General features: G+C 51.4%; 1 protein-coding gene across 1 annotated transcript in view; it reads left to right on the forward strand.

Annotated features, from left to right (window-relative positions):
• Window positions 1-9951, forward strand: part of Coro2a (coronin 2A) — a 49423-nt gene extending 39472 nt beyond the window's left edge. The window contains exons 4-12 of the mRNA XM_075967265.1: window positions 475-624; window positions 1684-1863; window positions 2623-2739; window positions 4128-4232; window positions 4812-4908; window positions 6211-6323; window positions 6635-6725; window positions 7592-7866; window positions 8902-9951. Of these exons, the coding sequence (XP_075823380.1) occupies window positions 475-624; window positions 1684-1863; window positions 2623-2739; window positions 4128-4232; window positions 4812-4908; window positions 6211-6323; window positions 6635-6725; window positions 7592-7866; window positions 8902-9033 (1260 nt within the window). The 3' untranslated portion in view covers window positions 9034-9951. The remainder of the gene's footprint in view (window positions 1-474; window positions 625-1683; window positions 1864-2622; window positions 2740-4127; window positions 4233-4811; window positions 4909-6210; window positions 6324-6634; window positions 6726-7591; window positions 7867-8901) is intronic.
• Window positions 9952-11624: the final 1673 nt, after the last annotated feature.

Below are 11624 nucleotides of genomic sequence, written 5' to 3' on the forward strand. Positions count from 1 at the left end.
TAAATGTCCCTGAGCTGCAAGCAAAGCCTCCTGGGAAACCTGCCTGTCTTTGGGATATGATCTGAACACTGACTTGGAGCCCGAGACCCCAGCAGAATGGGAGGAACATACATGCAACACTTCCCGGGTGCTATGGCCCCATGCTGCTCTCCCTGGGGCTCTTCCCATGATGGAGACCTTCCCTTTACTGCGGCAGTCTCTTCTATCCTCAGTCCACCCTACCTGCTCACCTCAGGTCATGGAAATGGTTAAAGTCCCTGGGGCAGGTTTAAGAATGAAGCCTCCCCCTGATCAAGATCAGCCCTGCTTGATTGAGGACCCTGAGGAGACTCCAGTTTTCTCTCGATCGGGTGGTGGTGGCAAGAGAGAGCAACAGCAGGGTCCTTCTGCCAGGCACTACCTGCTCCACGCTGAGGACAGCGACATCCCCAAGATGTTCCCCAGCTCACACTCCTGCCCTTGTCTCCCCTCCAGATTAAGATCTGGAACATCCCCAAGCAGCTGTTGACAAGGAACCTCACGACCTACAGGAAGGAGCTAGTGGGTCACGCACGCAGGGTGGGGCTGGTGGAGTGGCACCCCACGGCTGCCAACATCCTCTTCAGCGCTGGCTATGACTACAAGGTGAGTCTGGGGCTCCTGGGCAGAGAAAACCACAGGCTGGGGCCTGTCTCAACTTCCCTGACAGCCCTGTAGGCTAGAAGGACTCAGGCAAGGTGCTGGCGGCCTGTTGCTTCCACAAGCCTTGGGAGGCATCCCTCCACACCTCTCTGTCACTCTTGTCTCTGCCTTCACAGCCTCGTCCTGGTATGTCCTTGCCTCCCCTCACTTACTGTTAGATTGAGACCCCCTCCTCCATTTGCTGTGGCCTCATGTTAACTAATTATATCCAAGACCTTGTTGCCAAATAAATCCCATTTGAGGTTCTAGGTAGACGGGATTAGGACATAATTCAATCCACCGTAGCTTGCCTTAGAGGGCTGGGCTGAGCCCACCAGACACTTTCCCCATCTCTACCTAGTGCCCCAAGGCCATGGGCCTTGGAGACCAAAACAATTCCCAGCCCTGGAGACTAGGGACCTGATACAATTCATCTCTGACTTGTATGAGAATGTCCCATGATTCTCCTTGGGTCTTAGTTTCTTGAACCCCAGACTGCAGACAGAGTGGGTTGGTGGGACCATTGCTATGGTTTTTCAACTCTTCCTCTGCTGACTGTGTTGGGGTTCGCAGAGACACCTCAGGAACCTCTCAGATCCAAAAGAGACAGAAGCTGTTGGAAGATTCTGGTCGGAAATGCTTGTTTATCTGTTGATATGAAGGGTGTGTGTGGCTATGTCTCTCTGGGGATGCTACTCACATCTTCGGCTCTGGCTATGGGTTCCTCTGGCATCCCCGGTTATGCACCAGAAAGTGGGATGTGACCCCCACGCGCCAGGTGTTCCCAGCATAATGTTTTCTGGCTCAGAGGTGGGTGGTGGTTTCCTTCTACTACAAAGACAGCCTGACTCCCAGCATCCCCTGATGTGCATACAGCCGCAGCCACACCCCTCGCTCTCAGTGGCCTGGCTGCCAGCTGCCTCTTCCCTCCTGGGAATACCGTGTTTCTTACCGATGCCTGCTGCTGTGTGACGGTGGGGGCTGGGTGGCCACTGTGCTCAGTGCCAGCACTCTGCCAAGCAGGTGATGGTGTGGAACCTGGACACAAAGGAGTCTGTAGTTGCAAGCCCTGTGAAGACAATCGCCTGTCACCAAGATGTGATCCTCTCCATGTCCTTCAACACCAACGGCAGCCTGCTGGCCACCACCTGTAAGGACCGCAAGATTCGCGTTGTTGACCCCCGACTAGGGACTGTCCTCCAGGTTGGTGCTGGCCAAGGTTCAGGGGTACTTTTAAGGATGGGGTGACAGCGTTGTCAGCAGCTGGGTTCAGCCTCTGGAGGCAGCATCCTTAGGTAGCCTCAGCATCGTGGGGGTGGAGGGGGATGCTGAGATTTGCCATGTTCACTCTACGGATGAGAAAACTAAGGCCAGAAAAGGAAATGACTATGTATACAGGTGGGCTGTGAACCGTTCTGACCTCAGAGCTAGCCACAGTGCCTCAGCTCTGTCCCTGGCAGGGGACAGCAGCCACCTTAAGCCAACACCTTCTGCTTTGTGAGTCTGTTTGCTCAGAAGCTAAAATGGACCATACGTCCTTCCTCAATGGAGCTAAAAAAGGACAATGTCCACTGTCCCTCTGCCTCACTCAGGGCTCACTGTGCTTCTAGAATCGAGGATGGAGTGGGGCAGGGTTTGGTGGCATGTGTTGTAATCCTGAGACAGGAGGAGTAAGGGTTCAAAGCCAGCCTGGGCTACATCTTGAGGCCCTGTCTCAAGAAAAAAGAGTGTGGAGGGCTAAGGCTTGCCTGACTCTTCTCAGAGGCAGCTCTCAATAGAATGGGGAGGTTTCACTTGAAGGAAAGGACGCCTTCCTAGAAGAGGTGTACCAAGTGACTCCACGGGTGACAAAAGGGACAACCAGGGTTGTAACAGGCACCAAGCAGGGAGCCAGGAACCCCACCTATAGCTGCGAGTCCCCTCCCCACAGCTCTTCAACAGTGACCACACTTATCCCTCCAGGAAGCCAGCTACAAGGGGCACCGGGCCAACAAAGTGCTGTTCCTGGGGAACCTCAAGAAGCTGCTATCCACAGGTACATCCCGATGGAACAACCGGCAGATGGCCCTGTGGGACCAGGTGAGTCTCCACCCATCCTCACCACCATCCTGCAGCTTCACACAGCCTCCCTTCACCCATCTGGGTACTTTCTCATTCAGCCTGGGGCTCACAGTCAGCAGACAGTGGGGCTGGGGGCTGGGAATGAGTACCAGAGATGGGATAGTAGTCCATCAGGCCAGCTAGCCTTGGGCCCCTCATCATTCAGGAGAGATGGGGGTCCCAAGAGAGGATCTGGGGAGGGAGTAGAGTAAGGCAGAGGACAGCTGGAGATCAGGTGACTGTAATTGTGACCCACTGTGGGTGGAAGGTGAGCAGTGCTGTTCTGTTAGGTGTTTTGAAGACTGAGGACAAGATGCAGGGCCTCCCACCTGCTAGACAAAGCAAGGTCTCCTTCATTTATTAAAATAAGCCAGAAGCCAAACTTAGCTTGGAGATCAAGGTCATCTTTTGCTGTATATTAAGTCCAAGTATGGTGTGGGAAAGCTTATTTCCTGGAGAGGCTCAGATATAGATAGGGACAGTGTGCTAAAAGCCAGCCTCAAAACCATCCCCAAGTTTTCTATTTTAAAAGAGACTTGTAGATGTGGCTCGGTGGTAGAGTATTTTCCTAGTATCATGAAGCCCTGGGTTTGATTTTCAATGCTGGGGGGAAAAAGCCAGGTATAGTAAGTAATTTTTATAATCCCAGGCAGAATTGCTCTGAGTTCAGGGCTAGCATGGCTAGCATGGGCTACAGAGTGAAGCCCTGTCTCAAAAAAAAAATTTAAAAAGACTTGTTAAAGCCAGGTGCCATTAATCTCAGCACTTGGGAGACAGAGGCAGGCAGATCTCTGTGAGTTTGAGGCCAACTTGAGAGCAAATTCCAGGACAACCAGGGCTACACAAAGAAACCCTGTCTATAAAACAAAACAAGACTTTTGTTAAAGCAAAATGCTGGCAAAGATAGAAAGATGGATCAGCACTAAGAGCACTCATTGCTCTTGCGGAGGACCAGGATTTGGTTCCTAGCCCTGGAGCTCACAACTGTAACTCCAGTTTCAGAGAGTCTGACATCTTCCCCTTGCCTCTTGGGCACTGCACATGGTACTCAGACATACATACAGGCAAAATACCCATATACATAAAATAAAATAATCTTTTTGTAAAAGGCTGACAAATTGGGGTGGGGCAGTACTGCCTTTGAAATATCATTTCCACCAGAGAATAATTCACAGACTGAGTCTTGAGAACCAGGACCTCTTTACAAAACATGTGCATAATACAGAAAAGCAAACTTTCTGTCTCAGATACCAACACACACTCTCATGGACACATTCAGAGCCAAGGGCAGCAGATCAAATCTCAGCTCCCCTGGAGACTGCGGGAATGACGTTCCTCATCTCTTGATGGTCTCCCTTCCCTTGCAGGACAACCTTTCTGTGCCCCTCACAGAGGAGGACCTGGATGGCTCCTCGGGTGTGCTGTTTCCCTTCTACGACTCGGACACCAGCATGCTGTACATTGTGGGGAAGGTCAGCCTGGCACGACGGGAGGCAGAAATAGCCTGAGCTTAGCTGTATATGCTTAGAAAACGACCTAGGGTCCTTGGAGGTGCAGGGTGGAGACAGGCACTAGTGGCTAGCTCCTTAGCCCAGGCTTTGGTGTGATACCTCCACCCACCCATCCTAGCTTGTTCCTCCCCAATTCCTGGTCCAGGTGGTAGTTATCAACAGGGGAATCTTTGGATTTGAAGCAGAATAGATCTTCATGGGTGGGGGTTCCAGTATCTGTAGCCTCTGTTCCCTGTTCAGTATGCCAGAAATGATACCTCCAAGTGACTCTGTCAATGAGAAATGTCCCCAGTACTAGATGGTCTCTGACATCCTGACTTCCTCAGTGGTTGTCACGTGGGAATGTTCCCAGGGCTTCTGCACTAGAGGAACATAGGTGGGCTGGGGTTGTTAGTTGTTATCCATAGGCTCCCTAGTGTCCCTGTATGGAATGGGTTCATCAGCTGTCTACTATGAAAGTCAGGATCTGACTACTCAGTCATGGGGGCCAGTGAAACACACTGATGGCCCAGCTCTGACTCTCCCGGTTGCCCTCCCCAGGGAGATGGGAACATACGATACTATGAGGTGAGCGTTGAGAAGCCTTACCTGAGCTACCTGACTGAGTTCCGCTCCTACAACCCACAGAAGGGGATTGGTGAGTGGAACTCCCAAGCCATGTATGGCCAGGGCACCAGGCCTGGGTCTTGGTACGGGAAGACAGCAAGGGGATAGCCAAGGGGTACTAACCTGTGGGCTGTATCCATCTGTTTCTTGATACCGGTATCAGCACCCCAGACTGGATGAGTTAGGACGAGCAAGGCACGGTGGGGCTCTTGGCTCTGAAGTCCAAGGGGCTGCATCTGGTGGTTCCTCCTGTGTCAACAGATTACAAAGACAGTGCAAGGCATTTGGCAGATGGAGGCAAGGGGATCCGGAGTTCAAGGTCATCTTTATCTATATAACAAATTTGAGGTCACGGCAGGTTTATATGGGACCTTGTGTCAAGTAAACAAAAGGAAGAAAAGGAAAAAAAAAACAACAAAGAACTGGAGTGGCCGGCCATATTAGGAGCATTTAGGAAGCCAAGTACAGAGACACATGTCTGTAATCATAGGCCTGAGTAGTAAGAGCTTATGGCCAGCCTTGGCTGTATAACAGCAAGACCCTGCCTCAAAAACCAAAAAGACAAATGAGGCTTGGTGTTGTGGCACACACCTGTAATCTGAGCACTCAGGAGATGAAAGCAGGAGGGTCAGGAGTTCAAGACCATTCTCTGCTACATAGCAAGTTTTATTCCATGAGATCCTGTCACAAAAATAAATAAATAAACTAAAATACAAAATAAGCATTTAGGTTCTGGGTCTATGAGGATGAAAGGGGGAACCTTTGGGCAGGGTAAACCATCTTCAGGATCCAGATAAAAGAATTCAACCTTGGGGCTGGAGAGATGACTCAGTGGTTAAGAGCACTGTCTACTCTTCCAAAGGTCCTGAGTTCAATTCCCGGCAACCACATGGTGGCTCACAACCATCTGTAATGAGGTCTGGTGCAGACATACAGACAGAATATTGTATACATAATAAATAAATATAAAAAAGAAAGAATTCAACCTTGGGGCTGGGGAGATGGCTCAGCGGTTAAGAGCACTGGCTGCTCTTCCAGATTCAATTCCCAGCACCCACATAGCAGCTCCCAACTGTCTATAACTCCAGTTCCAAGGGATCTGACACCCTCACACAGACATGCATACAGGCAAAACACCAATGCACATAAAATTAAAATAAATATTCAAAAAAAATTTAAACCTTGAAGGTAGAGGCAGTACCTGGTGATGGAATCCTTTGGTTGTTTCCCCGCCCAGAGCAACCCCACATAGGTGCTGCCTTTTCCTTAGCCGCTGGGTCTCAGCTCTAGCCCAGCCAGGATTTCTTATCTCTTCTTGGCCATCTGGCCACAGGTATCATGCCAAAGAGAGGTCTCGATGTGTCTTCCTGTGAGATCTTCCGCTTCTATAAGCTAATCACAACCAAAAGCCTCATTGAGCCCGTGTCCATGATTGTACCCCGGAGGGTAAGTGTGGTGGGACTACCAGCGGAGGTGGGGGTGGATACCAGACCCCAAATGTCAGAATCCTAGATCCCAGGCCCACGCTGGCGGTCATGGCTGAGGGTGGCTCCTGTAAGGCAAGGCCCATCTCATGGTCAGTACCACAGCCCTGGATCCTGAAACACTGGATCTTGTTCTGCTTCTGCTCCTAAGCTTCTGTACCCTTGGAGCGAGCGCCCTTGTTTTCTGGCTGCTGGGCTCCTCATTTAGCAGGGGTGAGGAGAGCCAGACTCCAAGGCTCAGCCCTGCCCTCACTGTCCCCACTTCTCCTGCAGTCAGAATCCTACCAAGAGGACATCTACCCGCCCACAGCAGCAGCTCAGCCCTCCCTGACAGCCCACGAGTGGCTCAGCGGAATAAACAGAGGTGAGGGAGACCGGGAGCAGGCCACTACCTAGGAAAATGGGAGTTCCAGAGGTCCCAAGTAGCTGAGGGGAGGGGCCCTTGTCAACCAGCTCCCGGTAATTGTTTAAATAAAATGCCAGGGAAACAGAGGCTTCACCTGCCTTGTTCCTAAATGCCTCCTGGTTAGAGATGTCTGTCACCCCCACAGAAAAACTGCCACTGTGACTAGCTGGGTGGCTCATTCACATTCCTCCCCACCCTCACTATTTCCTCCATGGTTATTTTATGGCCCAAGATTCTCTAGGCAACAGACCGCTGTCTGATCCTCCTCTGCTCCCTCCACGCCTCCACAGCTCCCCACCACCACCACCACCGGTCACTTCATGTATCCCCAGAGCATGGGCAGCCTTCTGCTCCAGTGCCACTTACCAGTTATGTGTAACCCTCAAACAGCCCCTGCTCACACAACACACACCCATCTGCTCTCTGTGTCTGCAAGATTTTCCTGAAGATGTCAGAAAAATGACTGCGCTTCATAGGTGGCAGAGGACCCTGTGACTGGGTCTCTCCTTACAAAGCAAGGCCAAGGCAGCTCATGCCCTAAGATTGTGAGTTCATAGCCACCCAGAACTACAGAGTAAGCCCCTGGCTAAGGGGAGCAGGGAGCAGGCAAGGACAAGCTTCATTTAAGGAGCTCAGGGACCTGGATGCCACTCCAGTGTATGTCTATGCTGTTCCCCACACATGGGCGACACATGTTGCTCTCTGATTGCCATGGCACGGGTACATGCTTGTCTACAGTACAAGCCTGCCGTGTCTATGCTCCCCCCATGCCCATCTACTCATGGCCACTCAGCCCTCTTCACAGCCTTTTACATCCCTTCCAGAGCCCATCATGATGTCCCTTCGACCTGGCTCCGAGCCGCTGGAGCCCCAGCCACTGCCTCTAGAGAAGAAACCTTTCTCCAAGTCTACGGTCCAAGTTTCACCTGGGCTCTTGGAACCCATGGCACAGCTGGCCACCAATGATGACCGGACACCCCGCTCTCTGCTGGGAGAGAAGACACCAAAGTGGGCCACAGAGCGGCGGCTGGAGGAGAAGTCCTGGCTCAGCAATGGCACTGATATTTTCGAATGCCCCCCACCAAAGACAGAAAATGAGGTGAGAGGAGAGGGAGGCCTGCAGGGTGGGGGAGCGTGGTGGGCTGGGAGGGAAATGAGGGCAGAAGGGCAGCCTGCTGGACCTGACCTCTTGGCCTGACCTTAACTCTCTTGGTAAAATGTAGTTACCTCATGGGCTCTGATTAGCAGCCATTTACCAAGGTGACAGATGTGTGCACAGTGGTCAGAACAGTCTGTGAGATGCAGAAGACAGGACTTGGTGCCATTATGGCCCTGGCACCAGCACTGTGGAATTTTGAGGCCTGTTTTTAAGAGCCAGTACATGTTAAGCATCTGCTGAATGTCAGGCTGGTATACTAGTTATTTCCCTACCGCTGTGGATAAAATGCCAATGGAAACAGCTTCAGCCTCAGCTTCCACACCGAGAGAGGAGGTACTAACACTGCCACCCTAAGAGATGTCACAGACATTTTGGGGGAACAACAGAGACCCTCGGGAGGTGCCCTACATCTAATGGCTGTTTGGTGCAGAGGTAGCAGTTACGGTAAGGGGTTAGTTTATCATGGTGAGGAAGGCATGGTAAGGAAGACAGGAGCTCAGGGAAGCCGGTCACATGGCATCCATAGTCAGAAGCAGAGAGAGATGAACGCTCACTTCCTCATTCCTATTCAGTTCGGGACCCCAGCCCATGGGATAATGTCACCCACAGTTAGGGTGTGTCTTCTCTCATTTAGCCCATTCTACAAACTCCATAGGTCATTCTAGATCCTGCCAAGTTGTTAATATTAACTACACAGCCCGATGGTGGTGAAAACCCAAGTTTTCATACTCAGGCCCAAATACACTTTGCTCTACCCCTGAGGGACCCTGGAAGGAGACATGGGACACATTCACACACACACAAAATCTGTTTGAACTTCATTTATTGGGTAAAGTGAGCAAGGCTTTTGTGTCCGAGCCAAGCAACTGTCCCTTGATAATTTAACCACTCTCAAGTTGAAAGTCAGTTGTGGCTTAGCTTTGGTGTTGTTGCCCACCCTGGCCACCCAGATGACCTTGCCCTCTGCTTCCCCAGCTGCTGCACATGTTCTACCGGCAACAGGAGGAGATCCGGAGGCTCCGGGAGCTGTTGATGCAGAGGGAAGTCCAGACCAAGCAGCTAGAACTGGAGATCAAGAACCTGCGGATGGGCTTAGGACAGTTCTGAGCAGAGGTCCCCGCCATCCTTGCCCTCAGGGACACCAAGAGGCTCTTTGGGGAGGTCCAGAACCGAACCATAGGTCCCCAAGAACAACCACTATTTCTATATTTTATACCAGAAAACTCTTGGTCGCTGAAAGAGATCCCAGTGGGACATGGTGCCACTTTCCTGTTGCCTTCTCACTGCTGTGGTTTCTGCCCCGGGCTGGTTTCGATTGCACCCTGCCTTCTGCTGAATTCTGGTTTTAAGGGTCAGGGAGGACCTATGACCTCCCAGAGGTAGAAAGATCGGGAAGGACTGGGTAGGTCAACCTGCCTGTGGTCAGAGTAGGGAGCGGTTTTGGTCGGTGGACTCATTCTTAACAGATAGCCTCCATCTTCATCAGCCCACTTTGGAATATATGCTTTGACTGCTAAATTATCTCTTAGAAGCTTGAAAACCACTGATCTGACTTAACTCTGAGGCCCAGAAAGAGACACGTAAGATCTGTTTCCTGGCAGGGCTGGACTGAGGTCCTGTCCTGGGTCTGTCTGACAGTGTTGTTCTCAGTCCCCATAGTAGGATCCATTGGTTTCTGACCTCAGCTATGTCCGGACTTCCCTGGTGACCTTTACTAAGTACTGCTCTCTCTGGTCTCGGTTTCTCCGTCTGAACAAGGGGAAAGTTCCAGTGAGCTATCACCCCCTCTGTGACTTGCCACCACATACTTGATTTTGATCGTGCCTGTGGGTTGGTGACCTGTGCTTAATGAAGAAACTCAGGGGGCTGGAGAGATGGCTCAGAGGTTAAGAGCACTGCCTGCTCTTCCAAAGGTCCTGAGTTCAATTCCCAGCAACCACATGGTGGCTCACAACCATCTGGAATGAGGTCTGGTGCCCTCTTCTGGCCTGCAGGCATACACGCAAAACAGAATATTGTATACATAATAAATAAATAAATAAATAAACATTTAAAAAATCACATTTAAAAACAAAAAAAGAAACTCAGGCTGGTGCGGGGACTCAGTCTGAAAGGAATGAGTGAAGATTGGGCCCAATTCTAAACGACAGACAGGTAGCCAAACCCATCCTTCCAACCAGAACCAGTCAGGTGAGAGTAGATAGTCCCATAGCTGGGGACACCAACCATATCTGTTGACTCCAGAGCCTGCAGCCTCCAGGAAGGCAGACGCAGGCTTCCACCCAGGTTATCAAAAGGCCTCTGCGAGGGGGATGTGGAGGGAGGGCTGGTGTCTTCACTCTGAGGCTGTCCTGCCTTCTGAACATGGGGTAGGGAGCTTGACAAATGAAAGGACAGAGAGCCCCGATCCAGGAGCTCCAGTTCCTGTCAAATGCCTGGGACTTAGCCTTTTTCTCGGGAGCACAAACACGGAAAGCAGAGCTGGTGTGGAGTCCCCGCACCAGCCTGAGTTTCTTCAAGCCCTGTGGCCACCCACCAGGAAGGGCTCTGGTTGGCCTGTACCAGGTGAGAAAGTGGGACCAGATAGTATCTGTTCTGCAGGCCTGGGCCTCCCCCTTGTGTGTCCTGGGCCCTGTTCTGAGGCTCTTTCTCTCTTGGTGGTCAGTACAGCAGCCCAGCTGTTGCCTGAGAAGAATCTGAGACAGAGCTTACTCCCCAAGCTTACCAGACACCCACTCCCCTCTGGACAGGCAGGCAGTGTTTTCCCTATCACATGGGTCACCTTGGAGCTCAAGTGGGAATTGCAGGAGCCCCACAGGCTAACAGACTTTGACCATGCTAACGATTAGCATCCCTCTGGATGGACATAGTGATGACCAGACCCACCCCCACCGCAGCTGACTCCTCAGTGGGAAGTGTGTCCCTCTGGACAAGCTGCCCAGGTGACTTCAGTACAGTGAGGACTGAGGCTTTGGGCGGGTCTCCTGCACCTGAGCTGGCAATCAAAGTAGGACAATCTCAAGACTCCCTCCCATGATGCCTTGCCCCTCACAGTCCGGTGTTTCTTGGTTTGTTCTCCATCCATCCATCCATCACTAGACCAGGACTCTATTCCCGACAACGACGATGACAATCCAGCTATGCTTGCCGTGTTTGTGCTCCCGAGAAAAAGGCTAAGTCCCAGGCATTTGACAGGAATTGGAGCTCCTGGATCGGGGCTCTCTGTCCCTTCATTTGTGACTAGTTTGTCAAGCGCCCTACCCCATGTTCAGAAGGCAGGACAGCCTCAGAGTGAAGACACCAGTCCAAAGCCACTGCCTCCTGTATGTGGCTGAGGGTGGGGTCTCCAGAGCTCCCCATCGTGGTATCTCTGTACAACACCATCCATCCCACCCCAAGAGAAACTCATCCCACAGTAAGGGACCCAGACTCAGACCTCACATTCAAGAACAGGTCACTGGTGGCTATGAACAAATTTATTTGTTGTTGTTTTTTTTACACCTAGAATAAATTATTTAAATTATTTCATAGCAGGGGAGAGGGATAGTTAATTTTTATCAGATATTTTTTTAAAGTCATCTTTTTTTTTAAGATTATGTTTTTGTGTTCTTGAGTTGATGGAGCAACCGTGCCCACAAAGGCGGTGCCCACCCAGGGGCAAAGCAGCCCTCGCCTCCCTATCTCACGCCTTGGGAGCT

The sequence above is a fragment of the Microtus pennsylvanicus genome, chromosome 3 (assembly GCF_037038515.1).
Source record: "Microtus pennsylvanicus isolate mMicPen1 chromosome 3, mMicPen1.hap1, whole genome shotgun sequence".
Lineage (NCBI taxonomy): Eukaryota > Metazoa > Chordata > Mammalia > Rodentia > Cricetidae > Microtus > Microtus pennsylvanicus.